Source organism: Choloepus didactylus, chromosome 14, assembly GCF_015220235.1.
Source record: "Choloepus didactylus isolate mChoDid1 chromosome 14, mChoDid1.pri, whole genome shotgun sequence".
Taxonomy (NCBI): Eukaryota; Metazoa; Chordata; class Mammalia; order Pilosa; family Megalonychidae; genus Choloepus; species Choloepus didactylus.
Genome location: NC_051320.1, coordinates 16,762,279 through 16,787,937, shown reverse-complemented (window position 1 = coordinate 16,787,937; position 25,659 = coordinate 16,762,279). Strand labels below are relative to the sequence as shown.

The following is a 25,659-nucleotide window of genomic DNA, read 5'->3' as shown; positions in this document are numbered from 1 at the left end:
GGTTTACAGGTGAGTGCATTGAAGAATGGTTCTTTGTGCAGTTCTCTTGAGCAACCAGAGTTGCATTAGTTTGTTATGATTTTAAAGTAAATTACAAAACTTAAATAAGGAAGTGCTTTGTGGGAAAGCACAGGTGTTGCTTTTTAGGGTGTCTTTTGTCTTTAAGATTAGGTCAATAGATTGGGGTGATGAATGTACAACTATATGGTGGTACTCTGAACAGCTGATTGTACACCATGGATGATTGTATGGTATGTGAATATATCTCAATACAACTGAATTTAATTAAAAAAACATGATTATGAATTGAGCTAGAAGGAAGATGAGTTACATATTTACGAGAACTCTTAGCGAGCTTACAGAACGTGAGTTGGAGGAATACTTACGTAGACTATCTAGAATTGAGAGTGGAACCCAGGGGGCCTGCGTGAGACACACACATGATCACTGAACTGCCTTCTTCTAGTGAGAAGGTTTTGCTGAGAGAGGTGTGCAAATTTGGAGCCAGTGCTGGTTTTCTTGGGCAATAGAAGACGGAGATAATTCCAGTAACAATCTTTCTTTATCATTCCAACACATGTTGCTTGGTATCGCCTCTGAATAAAGGTTGAGAAATAATTAAAGGAAAAAAAAAAGCTTAGGGCAGGCTTCAGCTTGTAGAGGGGCAAACATGTCTCTACTCTGTGGGGAAATTCTGTTACAGATGTCTCTGTGCATACATTTATTTATTTAGCCTGTCAAGGGTCACTCTTCCCACAATATTTTGAACATATGGAATATTAATATTGTTGGAAAGTTTTGTGTCCTTTGGATTATTTGATAGCTGTGGAGATAATTCAGTACGCATTTTACTGTAATCTCCAGGGAATTTGGAGAGCAACTTTTAACACTTAAGACCAGCTGTGTGCCAGGCACATGCCATCTCTTATTTAATGATTAAAATATCCCTTAAAGTAGATACATATTATGTCTAATTTTCAAAGGAATAATCAGGTCAAGGGACATGAAATAAATTGCCCAAGATTATATAACTATGGCTGAGACTCTGACTGAGGACCATTCTTTTCCCTGCTTACTATTTGCCTTCTCAAATTTCTAATAAATTAGGTTGGATTTTGCTGTAGATGATTATAATTCAAAAGGTGAAAGCCTCTGAGTTGGCTGTATTAACAGAGTTTTTGGTAACATTTTAGATAAATATATTTTATTGCAAATGGGAATGTTTGGAATTTGGATTTTTATTGGATTTTTAAAAATGTTGTTCCTGAAAATTAGGTTTTAGGCAGTGTATTAGGTATATAAAATTGGGATGTGAAAACTGACAGTGGCATTTTCACATAAAAATGAAATAGTACTGAATTTTAAATCCAGTTAAAATCACTTTATATACAAAGACTTCATTATGTAATTGTTATTGCCAGGATGCCTAAAACAGTTGATATATGTATGGACTGTCCCCTGAGGGTGGCGGTGGACTTCTGATGAGCTTCCCCTGGGGAGTGACATGATCAGACTTGCACTGTGTAACTGTGAGGAGGAGAAGGAGTTTAGAAGCCAACTTTGGAGGAATAGAGTCTCATTAAGAGACCTGAGTGGTCGTTCTAATGATAGATTATGGAGATCTAAACTGAGGAGTCAGTGGTGGGAATAACTATGTGGATGGATTTGGAAGATTCTAAGGAAGTAGAAATGGCAGGACATTGCCTTGTGCTTGTAAGGGGAAGACACTGATGGAACGGGAGACGTTTTTTCCTAAGATGAGAAGAATCAGAGCATACTTAAATGATGGTGAGAAGGAGCTAATGCAGGGGGAGGTCAAGTCAGGGGCTCAGAAGAGAGAATACTTGAAGGACCAGAGCCCCTTGAGTGGGCAGGGGGAGAATGGTGCAGAGCAGGGCCAGGTCTTACTCCTAGACAGAATGACGGACAACCCACCCATCTTGACAAGAGGAAGGAGAGGATGGTCAGGATGTCATGGTAGGCAGTGAAAACAGTTCCTTTGAAGGTTTTGTTTTCTTTGGAGACCTTGGTGTCAGAAGGTGTGTGTTTCAGTTTCCTAGGCTCTCAAGCTTATACCATGACATGGGTTGGGTTAAACAATGGGAATTTATTTGCTCAGAGTTTTGAGGTTAGGAAAAAGTCCAAATCAAAGCATCATCAAGGTGATGCTTTCTGCCTGAAGATTGTGGTGCTCTGGGGCTGGCTGCTGGCAACCCTTGGTCCTCAGTTTATCACATGGCAAGCACATGGCACGTCTTCTGGTATCTCCCTTCTCTTCTAGGATCCCTTAATGTTCAGCTTCTGTCTACTCCCTCTGTGACTTACTCTATCTCTGTCTGAATTTCATTCTCTTAGGACTCCATTAAGAAGAGGACTAAGACACATCCTGATTGGGCTGGGCCACACCTTAACTGAAGTAACCTCATCAAAAGGTCTTACTTAAAATGGGTTCAGACCCACAGGAATGGATTGAATTTAAGAACATGTTTTTCTGGGGTACATACAGCTTTAAACCACTAGTGTGCATAAGAGGTTGCAAACTGGTGACTTTGGGGCTGGGTTTAGGGTTTCTCTAGTTGGTACTGTGTTGTTTGGATTTTGGAATTTAAATACCTTTAGGCAGGACATCCTTTCTTGCAGTTTTCATGGTTCTTCTCCTTGCCCCCTTATAAACCACCCCTTTCTCTCATTTATTAACCTGTTTTCTCAAGTCGTTTGAATTTGTGACCCTGGTGGAGGTGATCAGGCTTTCTAAAATGGAAAGCATTATTGGTTGTATTTTAACTTAAAGAAAGCAAACAGTGGATTGCAGGCAACATAATAAGAACATAACCAAGCTGGAGACAAGGGAGAGTGCCTTGGATTTCATGAAGATGAGGCTCCTGCCAGCATAGCCCTGCCTGCCTGCCTGGTGCCTCCTCCTGTCTCTTCCCATCTGGTTAGCTCTGGACAGCACTTACTGACTCTGCATTTCCATATGCTTCCCATGCAGTGTTTTTTTTGCCCTTTGTGGTAGGTTAAATTCTCTTAATCTCTGTCCCTGAGATTGGGAACCCATTGTAAACAGGACCCTTTAAAGATGTTAGTTTTAGTTAAGGTGTGACTAGCTGAAGCAGTGTGAGTTTAATCCATATTACTTGAGGCCTCATAAAGAGAACCCAGAAGTCACAGAAGCCAGAAAAGGAGATATCATCACCATATGATGGGAGGCAGAGATACAACCAAGGAACCCCAGGATTGCTGGCCGCCAGCACCAGAAGGCAACAGACTGGGAAAAAGAAAGCTTTGCTGATTTCTTGATTTTGGACTTTCTCTAGCCTCAAGGCCATGAGTCAATAAACGCTCATTGTTGAAGCCAGCTTGTTGTGTGGTAGTTGTCATAGCAGCTTGGCAAAATAAGACACCTTGTAATGACCTTACAAGATAGAGATTATGATCTCTCTTTTTCAGCAGCAACTCAGAGAGTTTAGGTGATTTCCCCATAGCTCACGGTGGGCACATTCATTCATTCATTCCCAATTGTGCGTCTTGACACCTGTGGCTTTGGCGCCTGCCTTCCTGAACTGATGGAGGGTTGCTGAACTACACTCCAGTCCTTTTTCCTGGTATTTTTGTCTCTACAGAGAACTTTTTGTCATTCCTCCATACTTGGTTTGAATGTTCTTACTGTGAGTTCTACCCTGATCCATCTTTTTTCACCCTGCCCCTTTGGAGTAGAGATGGCACAGAGGGGTGAAACCTAAGGGCCTGGGCTTGTGTCTTGCTCTGTCCCTTATGGCATGACCCTGGGTGGTTATTTCACCTTCTGTACCTCTGTGTCCTTCTTGTTAACTGGGATGTTGTCAATAGTACAGACTCTACTTCTGTGAAGGAGTTATGAGGGCTGAGCAAGGTGCTATTGGAAACCCCTTAGAATGGTGCCTGGTGGAAAGGATAACATTGGTGCTTGTTAAATAAATAAGAATACCCATAGCATTTCTCTTTCAGTTACTTTGCACAGTAATCTTTGTTCAAGTTTTTTGTATTTTATTTATGCACACCCTGGATTCTTTCATAAAAAGATTTGAGATCTCTGTATTTCCGGTAGTGAATCCTAAAACCCTAGACACTCTCATTGCTCAATAAGTGTTTTGATGACTGCTGTCCCTTTTTCTGAATTCTTTTGTCAAATGGGACCCATTTGTGGTGAAGGGTGGTGGTCTGGTTTGCTAATGCTGTCCGTTAGGCAAAATACCAGTAATGGATTGGCTTCTATAAAGGAGGTTTATTTGGTTACAAAGTTACAGTCTTAAGGCCATAAAAGTGTCCCAGGTAATGCATCAACAAAGGGTACCTTCTCTGGAGAAAGGCCACTGACATCTGGAAAACCTGTTTTAGCTGGGAAAGCACGTGGCTGGCGTCTGCTTGCTCCCAGGTTGCATTTCAAAGTGGCGTTCTCCAAAATGGCAGCATCAGCTTTCAACAGCTGTCTTCAAAATGTCTGTCTCAAGTGCAGCACCAAGCTCCTTCTATCTGAGCTCTTATATAGGGCTCTAGTAAACTAATCAAGGCCCACATTTAATGGGTGGGGCAGAGTTATCACCTACAATTGGGTGGGTCACTTCTCCATGGAAAAAACCTAACCCACCCAAAGGTTCCAGCCTAATTAACACTAATACGTCCGTCCCCAGAAGATTGCATCAAAGTACTTGGCATTTGAGGGGGACATAATAACATCCACACCGGCACAAGTGGGTACAGAATACAGCCACCATTCACTGATGCACTATGCAGAGAGAGCCATCAATCCATAAATGACTGTTGTTCTATGATAGCACCAAGACCTTTTGATGATCTCTTTACTTGCCGTCGTTGTCTTACAGAACAAACAATGAAGTATGAAGAATTTAAATTATAGCAATTTAATTGCCACCATAACCCACAATTCAGAATTTTTCTTTTCTTTTTTAAAGAAAATAAGAAAGGGTATTTCCTGGAAAACCGAGAAACCATTGTCAAATAATTGGTTTTGATTGCTTCTGATCTTACATTAAGTACAAAATATTTCAAAATGATGCAATTTTTCTTTTTTTGCCAACCTTGTAGAGTGGAATTTCCTAAAGGAAGCTTCCTTTTGGGGTGGAGTGGGGTGGGAAGAGCCCTAACTGTATCACAATGCGCTGTTTCTAAAGCAGGCAGCAAGATCAAAGTCAACAAAAGAAGATCAGCATTCAAAAAGCAAATTATTCTGCTTTGAAAAAAAAATTTTTTTTTTCTTTTTAGATTACACAGAACCACTACCTGTCTAACTGAAGAAACTGTATCCTAAGACCACTATAAATATCTTTTGGTATTAATATATTAATGGATGAAGTTGCGCTGAAATGCTCTAACATAGCCTCCTCTTTCCTCTTTATTTATATTAGAAGATGTGTAATCAAGTTTAGGCAAACATAACCAGTAGGTGACAGCTAGAGATAGAATTTCAAATAATTTATTTTCCATTTCATGCTTTATAGCACTCTGTCACTGTTATATCTGTTTACATTTTGAATGTCCTTTTCTGAATAATAGCTGCATGTGTACTGACAATGTCGTCCTGAAGTGCAGCAGCACCTGAAAATAATCAAACTAAATCTCAATTTATCTGTAGATGAATGGACTGTTTTATGATTAAGAGTGGCTCTGTAGAGAGATGGTCTTTCTCTGTTACCAGTTTTTCGGTTATTTAGTGCTCTCTTCTCCTTACTCAAACATTTCACTTCTGTTTTTTAATCCTAATGCTTAATGTTAGTATTAGTTAATATTAGTATAATAAAGGTGTCTCAGGTGCTAACATTATTTTTTTCTTTTTTCTAGTTTCATAGCTCTTTCTGAGTGCTCTGTGAATGGATATTTTGCATATGATAGACCATAGGTGAGGGAGATACTGGCTTCTGCAACTCAAAATCTAGTCAGAGACCTCCTATCATTCTCAGCAGTTTAGTATCTTTAGGACTGAGGAAAGCAGTGAAGCAAAGTCAAGCACACAGAAACCAACATCTGCTCTTGATAAATCCTTCTCCTCTGTGAGTGCTTTCTGTCTAGTGGCTAGATCCAAAGAAAGTTCTTAATGACTGACTTTGGTAGAAGAACATTTGGTAGAAAGACTTTGAATACTTCTGATTCATAAAAATTTACAGCAACCTGTGTTTCTTTCAGGTATAATTTTTGACCATTAAAAGAATAGTTTAAATGAATATTAAAAGTAAAAGGGAAGTTTTGCTTAAATTCAAGCATACTGATTTTCCTTATTTTTATTTTTTAAATTATTTTTATTAAATTGTTTATCAAATAAAAAAAACACTTCCAAACAAAATAAAGCAAAGCAATGGGAAAAACAAATATCCTGAAATAACTTCATTCCTTCCAATATACTCCTACTAAAAGAAAATTAACAAACCATTCATACCTGAGCATTCCCATATCATTAAGATCAGCCTCAGTATCTTGTCTGTTCTTATTATTCGTAAAAAAAATCACAGCACTCCGTTCCATTGCCATTTAATTTTTGTTCTCTGATATTCACAGCCCAGCATCTAGAATGAATGACCTTACTCCGTGTGTTTTATCCTAATGCCTTCCCATGCTGCCTCTGCTCCCTTAATTGAATTAAATCTCTCTCTCAGTCATCATCCATATCCTCTGAAGAAAATAGATCCAAAATTTTGTTCTGTCCTCATTTGCCTTTGTTTCTTGTATTTGACATCATTGGCCACAGTTTCTTCAAGAAAGTCTTCTCTCTTTTGTCCTACCAGTTCTCTGGAGTTTTCTGGGTTTCGTCTTGCATATTCCATATTTCCCTTTTCCTCATCCCACCATTTTCCCAAGTGCAGTCCTTGGTTCTCCATGTTTCTCTTGAGACTCGATCCACTAGTGAACTTATATGATAAGGCCGTCTCTCCAAGGATATCTGAAATCTGTACCTCTAGCCCCTTCTTCTCAAGGTAGCTCACTGATGGGAGACCATTTTAAATGTAATGCAACTTTAAAGGCTTATCTAAAGCTGAATTCATCTTACTTTTAATTATGGAAGTCACTTTTCTCTAGTAATTTACTGTGAAATCCTACTTGTCCTTTTTTTCCCCTCTTCCTTTTCCTTCATATCTATTGGTTCAAGTTCTCTCTCTCTCTCTCTCTTTCTGGTGTGTGTGTGTGTGTGTGTGTGTGTTTTGTGTCTCCATCTCCGTGTCTCCATGTGTTTGTCCGTCTGTGTGTCAAATACCTGTCAGGCCCTAGGAGGACTGGTAGAATTTGGATGGGTGGCAGGAGAGGGTGGGGAAAGGCTTTCCAAGAAGGTGGACCAACATCCATAAGCAAAATGGGGGTGGGTGGGTGGCTGTTGTAAGGAGCCAGGATTTGAGCTTGGTTAGGTGGGGAAGGAGTAGTTAGAGAAATTTACATCTGATGTGGGCAGGAAATAAAGGCTATTCAAGATTTTTTTTGAACGAGGAAATGTGATAAAAGCTATGTTAAAGAGAGATTGTTTGGGCTTTGTTTGAATTAGGGCCTGTTGGTGAGCTAGGAAGGGACTTGGTGACAGTTTGGAGATAAGGTGGTAGGGGTCCAGGCTGATTCCAAGGTCCTGTTGAGAGACAGCGAGAGGTTCCTTTGAAGGGAGTTGGTGTCAGTTCTAGATGTATTCACCTTGAGGTGCAAGGAGACATTCAAAAGGAAATGCCCACTGAGCATCTGAAGAGGGCAGACATCACAGAACTTTCCTGAGTGTGCGGGGCAGGAGGAAGAAATTTGTGAGTTGTAATTGCCCTTTCGGTTTTTACTGCTTTTTCCATTCTGTATGAATCATTCTTTTGTACTTTAATGCTGTCATGTTATTTAGGTTAATAATAAGCCTCATTTATTTTGAAGATAGGTTTCTGTTAGGCTGCCACAAAATCTTCAAACTTATTTTTCTCAGTGACAAGTAAATGATTACAAGGCTAAAGCTTTTCACAGTTTCCTAACTTTGGACAAATTAATCTATTGCTGTGAGTTAAGTACATTCAGATGAATGTTTCACAGGTACTAATGGGAAAGCATCATAATCAATTGCAAGAAATTTGATAGCAAAAGCTCAGTCAACGATTTGCTCTGAAGCTATAAGTGGAAGCTTAACAATTGTTATCATGTGGTCATAATTTTTGATAGGTAGGACAGATGGGCCTTGTGTTGATGGAGTAATAATTTATTTCTTTGTAACACATATCTCATGTCGAGGCAGTTTTGGGTTGGGTTGTATCCCCTAAAAAGACATGCTCAAGTCATAACCCGTTACCTCTGAATGGGACCTTATTTGGAAATATGGTCTTTGTGCCTGTAATCCAGTTAAGATGAGATCATGCTACATTAGGGTGGGCCCTGACCCAAAGGCTAGCTCCCCTATAAGAAGAGGGAAATTTTGACCCAGAAACCCGCAGAGAGAAAGCCACGTGATGTTAGAGATGGCATGATGCAGCTACAAGTCAAAGAAAGCCAGAGTGCTGACAACCACCGGAAGCTCTAAGAGGCAAGTGCGCCTTCTCCCCTACAGGCTTCAGGGGGAGCCCGGCTCTTCAGACAAGTTGATTTCAGACTTCCAGCCCCCATACCTGTGAGAGAATAAACCTCCATTGTTTTAAGCCCCCCAGTTGTGTAATTGGTTCCCGAAGCCCTAAGAAACTAAGGAAAGGCTTGGGTGATTGGGAGGTGGTGGGGTGGGAAGGAGAATGGTAAGGAGTGAAGAAAGACAATGGCTTCACTTGTTCTAGAAAACCACTTTCTGCTACTCTGACTTGCCCAAGTTGGGCAGAAGTCCAAACCTACCCCCCTTCAAAGGAGAACCTGCCTGGGGCAGTTTCGCTTGAGTTTCAACTGCTCTGTTGGTCCCAGATGGGAGGTTGCATTCCAGCTGCAAGAGGCAGCTGCATAGTGTGTTTGCAAGTGCCGGCGAGAAGAGAGTCAGTGATAAATGATTTGCAAAGTACAGGGAAGGGATCAGAATTAGAATAAGATACAGAAGATTGACAGGGACCCCTGAGCTTTCCCTTTGATCCGTGGCCAAAGAGAATCTAGGCTCCCAAAGGTCACAGAGGGGCCTTGTCCTGCTTGACGTCTTCCTAGCAGATGAGGTCATGCTATCTAATCTTTTATAATGTTTTATAATTTTATATTATAATAAAGCCTGGAAGCAGTGTTTATATACTTACACTTAGTCTTCTCTAGAAATTCTCTTAGTTCTCAGAATTCATACCTGCTTCCATGCTTTTGCTAACTGCATATAACTAAAGCTGATGAAGGCAAAATAAAATAAAAAACATAGGAAGTGAAGAGAGTACCATAGGAAAAAAAGAGAAGTAATTCATGCTTTTGAGGGCTAGCGCTCCTTAGGTTACAGAGAGACTCATGCTCCAGTGACTTAGTGACTTATGAAGTTCACAGAGCTTGAGAGTTGTGGAACTGAAGTAATTAATAATCTAGGACTTCTGATTCCTAGTTCAGAGGTCATTTTGGGAGAGCACGTTGCCTCCCAAAGAATTCATCCGGAGAGCTGACAGAGAGTGCAGTGTATCCACCTTGCCATCCTGCACTTCGCCTTAGACAGACACACCCCAAGGCCTATCAGTAATGTTAGACTTTGAAGTCAGTCTTTGGAATCCTCCACTAGCTTCTGTCTACTTTGACTTCTGCTAAGCCCATTCATAAGTTGCTTTGGGAACGACTGCTTCACTTCCCTGGGTCTTGTAGGTTATTCATCATTTTTTAAGCCATAGCCTTGGTATCATGTGCCTCTTAATTTAATCCCATTCATCTCCAAAGTCTTGTCTAACCGCCTCTATTGGAACAAATTTTAGAGCACGTAGCCTTGATATGTGTAGTATCTATTTATATATTATATACATGCACTTACATATATGTTACATATTTTGCAAAGCATACAAAAATATAAATAAAAAGGAATTAGCTAAACACAAATAGAAATGGAAGTTTTAATATTCTCTTTTTGGTCATTGGTGGATTGTTTTGCCTACTCCTGCCCCCAAAGGATCATGTCTAGCCTTAGAAGAATGCTGTCTCTTCAGTTGTTAGAGCCCTTCGTCTTGGTATCCTTTGCTACAGCTCTTGTTCAGATTTAAACTTCCATTCATCTTCACACTTTTTTGTTTGCACACCCCATCATAACTTCTTAGCTGGAAATACTGTGGTATCCTCCTAGCTTCTCCTCCAGCCTCCAAGGTCTTTGACTCTCACCCATCCTCCATCCTGCCAAAAGGACCTCTAGAGGAAACAGTTGGTTGTAGGGTGTGCGAGTTTGAATATATTATGTCCCCCCAAATGCCATTATCTTTGATGTAGTCTTGTGTGGTCAGACGTATCAGAGTTGATTAGATTGTAAGTCTTTTGAGTGTTTCCATGAATATGTGCCCCACCCAACTGTGGGTGATGATTCTGATTGGATGGTTTCCATGGTGGTGTGGCCCCACCCATTCAGCATGGGCCTTGATTAGTTCACTGGAGCGCTATACAAGCTCAGACAGAAGGAGTGAGTTTGCTACAGCCAAGAAGGACAGTTTGAAGAATGTACGGAAGCTGAGAGAGTAGCTGCAGATGAGAGTCACTTTGAAGATGGCTGTTGAATGCAGACTCTTGCTGCGGAGAAGCTAAGAGGACAAACGCCCCAAGAGCAACTGAGAGTAACATTTTGAAGAGGAGTTGCGGCCTAAAGGGGAATGTTCTGGGAGAAAGCCATTGAGAAACCAGAACTTGGAGCAGACGCCAGCCACGTGCCTTCCCAGCTAACAGTGATTTTCCGCATGCCTTTGGCCATCCTCCAGTGAAGGTACCGGATTGGTGATGTGTTACTTTGGACACTTTATGGCCTTAAGGCTGTAACTGTGTAACTAAATAAACCCCATATATAAAAGCCAGTCCATCTCTGGTGTTTTGCATTCTGGCAGCATTAGCAAACTAGAACAGATTTTGGTACCGAGAGTGGGGTGCTGGTGCTACTGAGTTTACAAATACCAAACACGTTGGAACAGCTTTTTAAATGGATAAGGGGAAGATTCTGGAAGAATTGTGAGGAGCTTGATAGAAAAGGCCTAAACTTCTTTGAAGAGACTGTTTATGGAAATATGGACTCTAAAGATACTTCTGATGAGGTCTTGAGCAGAAATGATGAATGTGTTGTTGCAAACTGGAAGGAAGGCTATCCTTGTTTTAAAGTAGCAGAGAATTTGGCAAAATTGAGTCCTGGTGTTGGATGGAAGGTAGAATTTGAAAGTGACAACCTGGAATATTTAGCTGATGAGATCTCCAAGCAAAATATGAAAGAAGTAGCCTGGCTTTTACTTGCAGCTTTTAGTAAAATGCAAGAGGATGGAGATAAGCTGAGAAAGGAACTCTTGGTTTCAAAGAATTCAGAAATTGATGGCCCGAAAAACTCTGGGCTTCCAAGGGGTGAAACCCCAGGAGCTGCTGCCCAGCGTGAGGAGGTAACCAAACATGGAATCCAGCTGCCATTTCAGTACAAGCCAAGATTGGAGAAGGAGTTAAGCAGAAAGGATTTGTGGAAAGTCCTGTTGTCTGATGGCTTTGACCCCTGTGCTTCATGCGAAGCCAACAGAATTTTTGCAAGCTCTTTACAGACAGAGCTGCTGCTGGTCTGGACTGGAGGAGACAGACAAGGAACAAATTGAAGGAAAAATTTCTTCAAAGACAGAGCCATGGAGGTTGAGGTCTGAGTCAAGAGGTCTCAGGCTGGGAGAGTGGAGTGGCCCAAGTGCATGGAAAGGGTGAGTTTGCCTTGGAGGTTGAGGATGGGCCTTCCGCCTCGATGTTCAGGAAAGGTGTTGCCACCACAGGCCTCAAAGAGGGTGGAGCACATTCCCAGGGGACTGGGGAGAGCCTGGCCACCACCCCACTGTTCTGAAGGGGTTGAGAGTGTGCCCTGGAGATGGAAGAGAATCCGGGTGCTGCCCCAATGTTTGAGGAGAGGGGGGCCAAGAAGGTGGTCTCCCCAATGTGTGGATATGTTGGAGCACTCACCCCAGTGTTTGGAGAGGAAAGGGCTGCCACAGAGGCCCTTAGGAAGGGTTAGACTCCTGCTCTCTCAAGCCCCAAGGATACAACATCGTTCTGTTAATGACTCTCAGACTTTGAAATCTAATGGAGTTTGTCCTGTGGGTTTTAGGAACTGTTTTGGTCCTGTTAACCCTGTTTTCCTTACTGTTTCTCCTTATGGCAATGGGAATGTTTACCCTATGACTGTCCCTGCTTTGTATACTGGAAGTACATAACTTGCTCTAAATTTCACTGGTCCACAGCTAGAGGGGAATTATGCTTTTGGACAGACCATGCATATAACTGATTTTGGTGGGATCTTGTACTTAACTATTGTTACTGAAATGATTTAAGTTTCTGTGATATTGTTGTGTGAGGAATATATTTTTTATATGGAAAGATCATGTCATTTTGGGGTCCAGGGGGTGGAATGTGCCGGTTTGAATAATTTATGTCCCCCAAAACGCCATTATCTTTGATGTAATCTTGTATGGGCAGACATATCAGTGTTGATTAGAGTGTAAGTCTTTGAGTGTTTCCATGGATATGTGCCCCACCCAACTGTGGGCGATGACTCTGATTGGATAGTTTCCGTGGAGGTGTGGCCCCGCCCATTCAGTATGAGCCTTGATGAGTTTCCTGGAGCACTGTATAAGCTCAGACAGAAGCAGTGAGCTTGCTACAGCCAAGAGGGACACTTTGAAGAATGCACGGAAGCTGAGAGAGTAGCTGCAGATGAGAGTCACTTTGAAGATGGCTATTGAAAGCAGGCTCTTGCTCCGGAGAAGCTAAGAGGACAAATACCCCAAGAGCAACTGAGAGTGACATTTTGAAGAGGAGCTGTGGCCTAGAGGGGAACGTCCTGGGAGAAAGCCATTGAGAAACCAGAACTTGGAGCAGATGCCAGCCACGTGCCTTCCCAGCTAACAGAGGTTTTCCACATGCCTTTGGCCATCCTCCAGCGAAGGTACCGGATTGGTGATGTGTTACCTTGGACACTTTATGGCCTTAAGACTGTAACTGTGAAACCAAATATACCCCCTTTATAAAAGCCAGTCCATCTCTGGTGTTTTGCATTCTGGAAGCATTAGCAAACTAGAGCATAGGAGATGACTTTGATTCATTCTAGACAGCATGTGTTACAACAATGTTCATTGCAATAATATTTTGCTTTAACATTCAGCAAAATATAGTCAGGATGAAATTTAAAGCTCTGTGAGATCTGAGCTTGTCTCCCTTTCCACCCCATCACTGCCAAACTTATACACCATGTAGCTACCTACAGAGGGGCTCTTAGTTCTTCAGTTGCACCAAACATTTCCCTGCCCCTCTGACCTTGCTTTATGAAACAGAACTGATGGCAGTATAATGCAAAATGTGTTAAAGTGATAGGAGTAACGAAGGGGCTAAGGGAGAACAGAAGTCAATGTGAATAATTCTGGCTTTTAAGGTCTGAGGAAACTTCATTAAGATGAGGAGGAATGAAAGGGTGGGAGAGAGTGTGTGGATAAGGGCTGGCAACCAGAAGGAGGTAATGCTAAGAGGCAGCAAAAACGCAGGGCGTGTCGTGTCTTTGGATCACATTACTGCTACCAGGTTACAACTGACAAGCTGACTGAATTCCAGAACATTTTGGGAATTTGCCTTGTACTTGAATTAACCATCCTATAGTAGCATGGAAAGGGGATCTTTAATGATGTTTTGTTTGGTCTTAAAATGAGATAGAGCACCTCCAAGAGAAGAGGATTTCATAGCACCAGAAGAAAGCTTTGATTTTACAACTTGGTCCACTTGTTGACTCTGAGGGAAGAATCTATTCTTTCTCTGAACTGTCAAATCTCAGGTGGATCATTTCACCAGAGAGTGAAGGGAAAAACAGATGGTAGAGGTTCTCTTGCATTTTGTTAGTGTTACTGTGCCAGTCAGGTCAGCGGTCATAGCCATCTTCCCTTATGCTTTCTAACTTGGGTTGGTTGAAGTTGCCAGTGTGTGCCTTAATTTTCCTTTTTTGTTTTTTTTAAGTAGACTGTATTTTTAAGAGCAGTTTTAGATTTATGGAAAAATTATGAAAATAGCACAGTGGTTCCCATATAACCCACAGCCAGTTTCCCCTATTGCTAACATCTTACGTGTATGATGCAGTTGTTTCACCCGATGAACCAACAGTGATCCCTCCCTGTTAACCGAAGTCCCTCCTCTATTCACATCTCCTTAGTTTTCCCCTAAGGTCCTTTTTCTGTCCCAGCATCCCACCCAGGATCCCACACTGCATTTAGTCATTGTATCTCCTTTTTCCTCTTGGCTGAGATGGTTTTTCAGACTTTCCTTGTTTTTTGATGACTTGGACAATAGTAAGAGGTACTGGTTGGATATTTTGTGAGATGCCCCCTCTGGGAGTTTCCTGGTGATTTTCTGATGATAAGTCTGGGGTTATGGGTTTGGAGAGGAATACCACAGAGGTAAAATGCCATTTCGTCACATCCCATCAAGGGGCTATGCTCTAACCGGACTTACCGCTGCGATGCTAACCTTGATCCCCTGGCTGAGGTCAGATTTCTCCATTGGAATTTACTCTCCGCCCCCCCTTTCTATACTGTACTCTTGGAAGAAAGCCACACAACACAGCCCTCATTTAAGGAGTGGGGAGCCTTAACTTTTAAATATAGAAAGATGTGAAGTAGTTTTTGAAGAGTGGATGTGAATGACGACATTGCTAAATTGTGAGGACCGGCAAAAAAAAAAAAAGTGCTATTTTGGTTTATATGTTTTGCTTGTTGCAGAAAAAGATGCCCCATAATATTTCTATGAGAAATAAGAAACATGCCAATTTGAACTTTGTAATTTGTCAGAAAAAATATATTTGAGATTTAATTAAGGCAGTCAGTTCTTATCTGCCAGGACTCCCATGCTATTGTTGCAGCCAGAGAAGGAAAGAAGAAAATTGGTATGTCTTTCGTTATCAACTGAAAGCTTAGAGGACATTGTTTTCTTAAAGACCGTGCCTTGACAGTCACATTTACTGGGAATTTTCTGTCCTTGTGGGTTTCTCACAGGCTGACCCAGCCTGGCCTGGGAATAGTCTTTTCTTAGGCTGCAGATTCTGTCCTGGGCAGGAGACTTCATGAGCTCCCTCTAGTGGTCAGTTTTCCAACCTCAAGTTCTAGCTGGACAAATTCAGTAGTAGAAAAAATCAAAATTTTGGCAATCTTCATAGTTTTCCTTAATATTTTAGTATAGATGCTGTACTTTGGTGACTCATTTAGCCATGTCTTTTTGGGATTAAATGAGGTAATATGTTAAAGTGGTAAGTAATTATAGCTCGATTAAAAGCTGTCGTGATGAAGGTAGTATCCTAGACAGGGGGTTAAACTGCTACTATTATAATAACCACAGCGCTATTTGATTTTTAACCAGGAATTGAATTTGGCTTCTTGCAAGTGTTTTCTCAGTATTGTAGAAGCAAGAGCATATTCCAGATAAATTTGAAAGCTATAAAGCTTTATGAGGCTAGAAGTGGGGGAGTCATTTCTTCACAGATAAAATTTTATCTCCAGTACAGGAAATGGCCGCCTTTTAGAGATTTACACCGGCATTCATGATTTTACTGTGGATTTTTAAAAAGGCGCCGTTTTTCTATAAGATGTTATCTCTGGATATACTTAGCGAGTTGAATAATTTGACAGAATTTGAGACTGACTTTGTACATTTCTCGATGGAAATACTGGGTGAGATGGTATTTGTGCAGGTTCTAATTCTTTGAACGATTTTGGTGTTTGTGCCCAGACCCAGAGTTTTGTCCCATTGAAGTTCGGGATGGATTCCATGTAAGGAAAAGCAGCTCAATCATTGTGAACTATGCAAGGCATCCTAGCTAGGTTCCTGATCAGGACTGAGGCTGAGCTTTGGAGGCATTGCTTCTGTTTGGAAATAAGAAGGAAGGAATTCATAAGAGACCCTGTATTAAGACAGTGGCTCTATTTGTGACACTCTTATGTGTCTTCTATAGGAGTGTATAGATATAGTTAAGGATAAGTTGATTTTTCTTTGTCTTTGTAAATAAAAATGCACTAAACAGCCTGGTGGCCCTGTCTGTCGTCGTTCCCGCAGCTCCATCTGATCCACTGGAACTCCACCCTGTTCGGCACCATCGACGAGGCGGTTGGAAAGCCACGCGGAATTGCCATCATTGCCCTGTTTGTTCAGGTGAGTGGCCTCCTGTGAGGATGTCGTGTTGTCTAGAGATGCTTGTTTTTAATTAATTTAGCAGAATTGTTTTGCCCACTCAGTTTTGTTACTTAGAGGTGACATCAAACACATATATAGACAACGCTGATAATTTATGAGTAGAAAACTAGACCTTTGTGGATCATGAAGGTGCATCAGTATTTATTGATAGAAGATAGTTGATTTATTTATTAATGATTTTCTTCAGAGTGATATTCAGTGTCTTTGGATAAATGATTTAGAAAATGTCTCCTCATGGCAGAGCTCATTTTATTATGAAAAAGAATTTCAGAAAATGTTTTTAGACCTGGCTTACCACAAAATTGAAGAAAACCCAGTAATATCACTGTGTAGTAGATTACTTTAGCTCTTAGTTATGAATAATTTTCACTCCAGGATTATTTAAAGTGCCTTACAGAACACTGATGAATCAGACTGACAGGGCCTTGGGCTGATATAGTCCATATAAAATTTAGATTTGAGCTCTGTGGTGGGAAAAGGATGTTGTATAAATTTAACGAAACATATGAAAGCAGACCACATGCTTACAAAAAAATTCAATACATTTTCTCAGGTGAATCTCTTTAACTTTGTCTTATCTACTTGACATGATAAAAGATTCAGAACTGAAAGAGGGCCTAGACGTATTAGCAACACCCTCGTTTTTCCAAAGAGAAACCAAGGTCCAGAGAGGACAAGTGATTATTTAAGGTCACACAGCAATTTAGTGTTGTGAGTCAGGACCAGAAATTTGGATTCCAGCTCTACAGCAGCCATGAGTCCAGGCTGCCTCTCGGATAGCCTAGGATTGCAGCTTAGTGGTCCTTAGTAACTTAATTTTCCGAGGATAGTGGGATAATTGGCCTCATTAAACTTGCTCTATTATGACATGTATTTCAAATTCATTATTAATTCCCACAACTTTCTATTATAAGTACCTCTGAGATATTTCTTTATTGATGTTTGAAAGCAGCCATCTGCTTATAACCTCTTAATATTGTAAAATCAATGTCTTGAAGATATGATACTTGTTAAGGAATTTAAATGAATCCTGGTCTCACTGATTTTTTTTTTTTTCCACATGGCTTTTGTAGTAGCAGGGCCCTGTATTCCTTCTGTTTTTATCCTGCATTGTATAAATGGAATGAAGTCACAAAATACTGATGAAAAAATGTTTTACATTATACAAATACAGTGATGGTCTTTAGTATATGAAGGAATAATTAATTAAGACCACTTTTTTAAAAAAATTCAGTTTTGTTGAGATATAGTCACATACCATACAGTCATTCATGGTGTACACTCAGCTGTTCACAGTACCATCATATAGTTGTGCATTCATCACCCCAGTCTATCTTTGAACATTTTCCTTACACCAGAAAGAATAAAAATAAGAATAAAAAATAAAAGTAAAAAAGACATCCAAATCATCCCCCCATCCCACCCTGTTTTTCATTTAGTTTTTGTCCCCATTTTTCTACTCATCTGTCCATACACTGGGCAAAGAGAGTGTGATCCACAAGGTTTTCACAATCACACAGTCACCCCTTGTAAGCTACATTATTATACAGTCGTCTTCAAGAGTCAAGGCTACTGGGTTGGAGTTTGATAGTTTCAGGTATTTCCTTCTAGCTATTCCAATACATTAAAACCTCAAAAGTGTTATCTATATAGTGCATAAGAATGCTCAACAGAGTGACCTCTCAACTCCATTTGGAATCTCTCAGCCACTGAAGCTTTATTTTGTTTCATTTTGCTTCCTCCTTTTGGTCAAGATGTTCTCAATCCCACGATGCTGGGTCCAGGCTCATCCCTGCAGGGAGATTTACACCCCTGGGAGTCAGGTCTCACGTAGGAGAGAGGGCAGTGATTTCACCTGCCACGCTGACTTAGCTAGAGAGAGAGGGCCACATCTGAGCAACAAAAAGGCACTCGGGGAGATTCTTAGGCATGAGTATAAGTAGGCTTAGCCTCTCTAAAGGTTACTTTTGTAACCTGATAAAGTTAAAATAGCTTCCATATTTGACAAGGTGAGTTAGTAGAAGGCAGTGTCTCATTATTAAAATAGAAGAATAAAAACAAGAATAAAATAAGAATAAGAATGCGAATAACTAAGTAGTTATATATAGAAGAGAAGGGAATATGTTAGTTTCATCTCTGGAGATGGTACTCAAATATTTGTGAATTGAATTAAATATGATAACTTTGTATTTTTTCTAAGTAATTCTTAGCATAAACTGGTGATACGGACAAACAGCACTGAATTGAAAGCCAAGGCTCTTGGAACGAGCAACAGTATTATCAATAACAAGCTGAGTTTTTAGGCAAGGAAAAGTTTCCAAATGAGAACACACATACTTGTTCTGCCTCCCTGTAAGTTAGTCTGAGGAAAAAGTCAGTTTATCTATGTGGAAATGCCTTTCTCAGAAGAGAGTACAATCACAGAAACTGTGAGTGGAGATGACTGCAGCTTGTAAAATGAGGCAGAAGGGAGAGGGACTGAAATCCATCCATGAGGTTTGGCCCTTGGGAGCGGGGAGGAGCGGGACAGATGGGAGGGGCGGAAGTGGGAGCAGCAAGCCTAGGCTTCCTCTCTGGAAGCTTCCTGAGAAAGGGAAGGACGGGTGGAGTTACAACTAGTGGAGACATACAGTGAAGTTCTGTGTGTTTTGTTTTGGGATCTGAGGACTGCGTATGTTTTTCTTCTGAGCAAAAAGAAGTAGTGAAGACAGAAGAATTAAAAACTTAGGAAAGGGAGGGGATACTCAATGTGAAAAAGTTTCGGAGGAGACAGGAGGGCATGGGATGGAGAGCTTAGGTGGATGGACTAACCTTGGATGGGAGGGACAGGGAGGAAGGACAGGGTACAAATGGGGGCGAAATGAGTAGGAAATTAGGGGGAGTTCATGCTGAGAAATGCAAAGCAGTTATTCATGGAGCAAGGGAAATGGGGTGTGGGATTGTCTTGAAGTGCCTGGGGGTGGGGGGGGGGCTGGGGATGATAATAAAATAGATAGAATAAGAGACCCACGTGAGCTTTGGCAACACAGCCTTTAGAGAACAACTTACTGTGGCGTTCTCTCTCCAGGTAGAGGAGTGGAGAATTCTAGCAAATTGTTGCATTAATCCATTCCAGGGCAGATGACTCAGGACAAGCAGATTAGAGAGACTCGAGTTGCCAGTGAGAGCAGCTGCAGAGATGTTTGTTATTCAGTCAAGGCAGGAGAGGGGAGGCAACAGTTAAGAGGGGGACGAGAGGCTTGGCTCCTGAGGATCGGTGAATGGGAAGGGAGGAGAGAGGGAGGGAGAGCTGGGTGGGTGAGGGAGAATTGTCTTTTGGAGGTAAAGTTTTCGGGGTTAAAGCAAATCCAGGGGGTCTCCTCAGGATTGGTTTGCTGAGGAGGAGTGGGGTTGAGCATCCTGGGGTGAGGGAGTGGACGGGTCACCCAGGTGGATGCGGAAGTCCCCAAGAGTGACAGGAGGAGCTGACGACTTTAAGGGAGAGACCCACAAGTCAGTAAGTGACAAGCAGGGCATGAGAGCATGGGATGTTAGGGACCTTAGAGGACAGCCTTCTGCCTGCAGGTCAAAGAGTAACAATTTGAAGCTAATAGCAGAATTCAACCTGCAGCTTTCCGGAGGGTCCTCGGGGCAGACCTGAAAGGCTTGAAAGAGCTGTGGCCTCGGGCGAACCTGATGGGGTTCACAGAAGACTGCAGGTGGTGAGAGAGCTTTTCACAGACCCCGAGTCACCCTGTTCCAGAAGGTGCAGTGGAGAAGAAGGGAAGAGGAGGTAGCCTGTGGGAAACGAGTTAGAAGTGAGAAAACACCGGGCAGTACAGGGACCCAGATTCCAGGAGAGGGAAAAGACCAGACTGGTTTGCATTTTGGGTGATGGCAAAAGATGGCAAAGATGAGAAGTTAATTGGTCTCAAGGTTCCCAGTGGACTTCCGGCATCAGGATGTTGGTTCCGGAAATGCTACATGGTTTTAGGGGCTAAGGTGGGCAGAGATCATTTCTGCTTGCTCTTCTTTTGGTAATTGTAACCTCTTCATACAAAAATCTGGGAAAGAAGGAAAGGAAATAGTGTAATAGTTGGAGTTTGTTTCAGGATATAAAGGAAAGGAGGAACCAGAGAATATAGGTAGAAGGAACCAGAGGTAGCTATTAAGTGCTACTCTCTATATGTACTCTATTCAGTGCTGTAGATCTTTCAGATGAGTAGTGATGTTAATCGAATTAAAGTGCACCAGGGCCTGTTCTAAGTTCTTTTGTGATTTAATCTTATCGTCAACCCTATCAGGACTTCACTTTTTCATCCCCACTGTTCTGATTTGCTAATGCTGCTGAAATGCAAAACACCAGAAACGGATTGGCTTTTATAAAAGGGAGTTTATTTGGTTACACAGTTACAGTCTTAAGGCCATAAAGTGTCCAAGGTAACATATCACCAATCGGGTACCTTCACTGGAGGTTGGCCAATGGTGTCCAGAAAACCTCTGTTAGCTGGGAAGGCATGTGGCTGGCGTCTGTTCCAGAGTTCTGGTTTCAAAATGGCTTTCTCCCAGGATGTTCCTCTCTAGGCTGCAGTTCTTCAAAAATGTCACTCTTAGTTGTTCTTGGGGTGTTTGTCCTCTCTTAGCTTCTCCAGAGCAAAAGTCTGCATTCAAAGGCTGTCTCTAAAATGTCTCTGTAAAAGTAAAGCTTCTCTCTCAGCTCCTGTGCGTTCTTCAAAGTTTCCCTCTTGGTTGTAGTGAGCTCGCTCTTTCTGTCTGAGCTTATATAGTGCTCTAGTAAACTAATCAAGGACCATGCTGAATGGGCAGGGCCACACCTCCATTGAAGTTATCCAATCAGAGTTGTCACCTACAGTTGGGTGGGCCGCATCTCCATAGAAACACTAAATCAAAGAATTACAGTCTAATCAACACTGATACATATGTCTGCCCACACAAGATTGCATCAAAGAACATGGCCTTTTCTGGGGGACATAATATATACAAACTGGTACACCCACTATATAGATGAAGAAGCTGAAGGACATGGAGGTTAAATTAACTTGCTAAAAGCCACATGTCTAAAAAGTGGCAGAGTCAAGATCAGCACCAGAGGGTCTAATGCAGGTGACCCTGCCCCTGACTCTCTGTTATGTGCCCTTACAGCGTTCAGAGGTGGATTCTTTCTTCAAAGAGTTTATAATCTGACTGGAGAGGCAAGGAATGGTAATAGACCACTCTGCAGAGAAGGGCTTCCAAAATACTACATTATGGCTAAACCAGTAAAGCCAAGAGAGGTCCGTTTCCTCTGAAGATCGGGTGAAGGCGTCTGGCTAAAGAGCCAGGCTTTTGAACTCACTGGTACACTTGCCTTAGCTTTTTTTTTTTTTAATTTTGAACCATAGAGGGTTCATTTTCTGTTTATAGAGCCTATTTCAGGAACTGCAAACAGTTAGAAAATAAACTTGATTATTTTGAGCTGATTATGCAAATTTCTTATCTCTTTTCCTCCTTCTTTGGTGCCTTTTCACCTGGTATATATTTCACAGTTGGGAAACATTGAGACAAACAGAGAATTTGAACACGTTGAGAGCTATTCTAGCTCCTTTCAGGTCATTCTCCAGAAATTTATAAGGAAGAGAAAAGGCTTGTTGTAACAATGATTGCTTATTTAAGAGTATCAATTATCTCCGTTAATACTCTTCTCCATTGTCATGGACCACTGGAAGTTTGTTGAAAAGTGGAAATCAGATCATATAATTGTTAATGTTAAAGTCAAGAACACTTAGTATCAGAATTTTTTCTTTTAAAGTCTCAGCTTTCTTTGGAGCATTTTATACACTATAATATGTAGTGTTTTAAGATAGAAGCCTATCAACAGCATATCCTTATTTATTTAAAAATAAAATGGTAACTTTAGAATTATGTCCAGTGATACTCAAGAAATTCTGTCCTGATTTTGGTGACTTTAAAAAAATGGAACCATATACCTGCTTTACTGAGAATAAAGTTTTTCCACATTGATCAAATATTTATAACCCTGATCTATAAATAAAATAGCAAAGGTAAAAATGGAAGGGTTTGGGCATGTGATTGAATATTTTTAATTTTAAAATATCCTTGACTTTTTTTATAGTATTTTATGATTTGACATATTATGTTTAGCACAGTGAATAATAACTATCCATAGCAAGATGAATTTGAAATGAATTCTTAGACATCACATATCTAAAATTTTCTTGTCCTAGTTTCAGTTACAATCTTATTCACTAGATGTCGACTTGGTTATTAATAAACAGGTCATTTAATTATTCCCCAGGAATGACTTTCAGGTGGACTGAACCTTGCTTTGTTAATTATTTTGAGTGAAAACTAAGCATTTGAAAATGTTGTGTTTTTGGTTTATGTTTAATATTTCAGATAGGAAAAGAACATGGAGGCCTAAAGGCTGTGACCGAAATTCTCCAGGATATTCAGTATAAGGTATGTCATCATTTAAAAAAAAAAGGATAAAAGACAGGCTGTGTTGGAGGCCCCCAGGCTCGCCCTCAGGCTTGATGATTCTCCAGGAGGACTTGCAGGACTCAGAAGCTGCTATCCTACACTTACAGTTTATTCCAGTGCGAGGACATGCACCAAAATAAGCAAAGGGAAAAGATGCACAGGGCAAAGTGCAGAAGAACAAGGCGAAAGCTTCCTAGTGGAGTTGCATGGGGGTGTGCTTAATTCTCCCAGCAACGATGGGTGATGACTTGCAAGAAGTATGGGCAGCTGACCTCACCTGAGCCATGGTGCTGGGAGGGGGCTGGGGAGTGGGATGTGTCAGTCATACAGGTATGTGGCTTGCCAGGACCCAGCCTCCAGTCAACCTCTCCCCACCCCCCAGGACCAAAACAGGTATTCACCATAAATCATATTGTTTGGGTAAACTGTTGTCAAGTCAAACTGTTACAGCATGACCCAAGGCTTCAGGCATAAAGAAATAGTCTTAGGCAAAATATTCCAAGAGCTTGGGGGTTATCTCCAGGGAACTGGCCAAGGGCCAGTCCCTGAGACAAGCTTTGGAAGGTGCAAGGTTTAAGCAACCCAGGCCTGCTGAGTTAACCCTTTCCTGCTCACTAGTTACTTATAGGGATGTTGTATCAATTAAACAAATAAAAATTTGGGGAATCGTGCTTGAAAGCATTTACGTGAAAAAAAGACAGGCACACAGGAGACATAAGATAATATCCCAGACAAGGTGATTTAGATCAGTATGGCCACGTAGTGATACGGCCCAGCATCACTAGGAGGCCGAGTTTGGTTACGAATAGTACCTTTCAGGTTCACACTGAGTCAGTGGCGTCTGAGCGGCCTTGGGAGGGTTAGATACAGCTTCAGAGTTGAACTTGCTTGATTAAAAGGGATCCAAAGGCCCAAAGCCAATTCTAACATCAGTTTGGGGGTTTGAGTCTGATTTGTTTTACGTAAGCACAAGCCCAGGATGCCTTAAACCAGGTAAGAACCTCCACTGAAGATTTCCTAAGTAGGCTCAGAAGGAGCCTAGCTAGCAGGGGAAGCCCCAGACTAGTCAAAAGAACCTGGTCAAAAAGAGGTGAGGACACATTTTGACTGACATTTGTCCAATAGAAATGGGCCAAGAAAATTTTCCTTATTTTTCGGTGTATACGATTTGGACTATGGGGGAGATGGGTAAGAGCAAGTAAGCTGGATTCTTTAATATTTAAGAGAGTCCCTGGAAGTCAAGAGGAGACTGGGAGGTGATGGGGTGATGTTCCCCATTGCACCACTCTAAAAGCGTCAGTTTGTAAGAGACATGCTAATGACCTGATTGGCCTGTCTGTCTGTAAGGCCTGGGCATTTTAAGTTACACTGCTTAAAACAGCAATTGTAAACATCAATTGTGGAATAATGGTACAAGTAGTCCTCTTGATATTTGAATCTAGCTTTGGTGAAAGTTGATTGGAATTGAACATTTTCATTGAGTTTCACATCTTTCTCCTTGGAAGAGGAAAGTATCTAGAAGGGATCCTGTAATTGAATTGTCATATCCAAATGGGACAAGGTGAGAAGTTGGGAGCCCAGCTGTAATGCCAAGGAGGTTAGGTGCTGAGAGCAAAGAAGGCGGAAAGAAAGAAATTTCAAAAGGATTGCCTGAGCCAGGGTCCAGGTTTTTTACAGCAAAGCCCAAGTCACTGGGGCAGATAAAGTAGTTGACATGGGACAGACAGACTTCCGTTCTAAGTTTCCTACCAGGAATTACAGGGAAAGTTGATCTGTGGTAGCTAAGAAAACGGCCATGGATTCAAAGTAGGAGCATCTTGTTGGAACCAGCCCTTGTTGTTCCAATGAGAAGCAGAAGGAGAACCCCCGTAAGTGGATGCAGGGCCGATGGTCCCATTCAGAAAAGAATCCAATCTAGACCCCACCCAACCTCCCCATGGGAACTTTTTTTTTAATTTAAACTTTTTTATTGCAGTAACATATATGCACCTAATGGATGTTAGTCCTCATAAGCTTTTTATTCTAAAATTTAGAAATTTTATGTTAAGATGGATAAATCTTATTTTTACTTTTCAGGGCAAGTCCAAAACAATACCCTGCTTTAATCCCAACACTTTATTACCTGGTAAGCGTTCATCTGATTGCATTAGATGAATTTTAGCTATGGATGTGACTGTATTGTTTGCCTCAGAATTTATGTAGCTATATATTATTAAAGTTTCTTTACAAATTAAATTCTCTGTAGCAGGTACCAGCTTCACATTGCTCTAAACATGGGAGTAAACCTTTTGTAATAATAAGGAAACGCTTTGCTACTAGTTCCGTTAATCCATGAAGAGCTTTCTTAGAATCATCGTTTTAAAAAATTGCTACCTTTGCGTAAAGCACCTTCATAGTAAAATAACCTTCATAGACTTCTAAGATTGATCAGTGAAGTTCTTATTAATCTCTAAGAGAAATAAACTCTGTACTTCATTTTATAAGGTTACCTCTTTGCAGTAATGCTGTTGTTTGGATTTTAGTCTAAATCTTTACGTATTGTTGTACAGGTATGAACTGTACATAAATTACTCATAATATAATTTGGAGCTAAAAGTTGCTTTGTATAAAATTTTGGTCTTCACGTTTCTTTGCCTAAATTATGTGTTGTGTCTTATTGTTTCAAGTAAAACCGAAGAGGTTGATGCATTGTATTTTCTATATCTAATTGTACTACCAATAGCCACTTTTTGCCATATTTCAAACATTGACACATCCTATTTAATCATGAGTTCTAATGCAGAGCTAACTCATTTTATAAGTATGGTTTATTTGATCCTATCATAATATGATTTTGATAGTTTGCTATTGAAGAATTAACTTAGAGATTGCCAGAAT

The 25,659-nt window shown here is 41.0% G+C and overlaps 1 protein-coding gene across 4 annotated transcripts in view; it reads left to right on the top strand.

Moving 5' to 3' along the window:
- CA8 (carbonic anhydrase 8) overlaps positions 1–25,659 on the top strand; it is a 292,778-nt gene that overhangs the window by 225,307 nt on the left and 41,812 nt on the right. For all 4 annotated transcript variants that reach the window (XM_037802537.1, XM_037802541.1, XM_037802539.1 and 1 more), the window contains 3 exons: positions 16,165–16,260; positions 22,699–22,761; positions 24,859–24,907. In XM_037802537.1, coding sequence (XP_037658465.1) covers positions 16,165–16,260; positions 22,699–22,761; positions 24,859–24,907 — 208 coding nt within the window. The remainder of the gene's footprint in view (positions 1–16,164; positions 16,261–22,698; positions 22,762–24,858; positions 24,908–25,659) is intronic.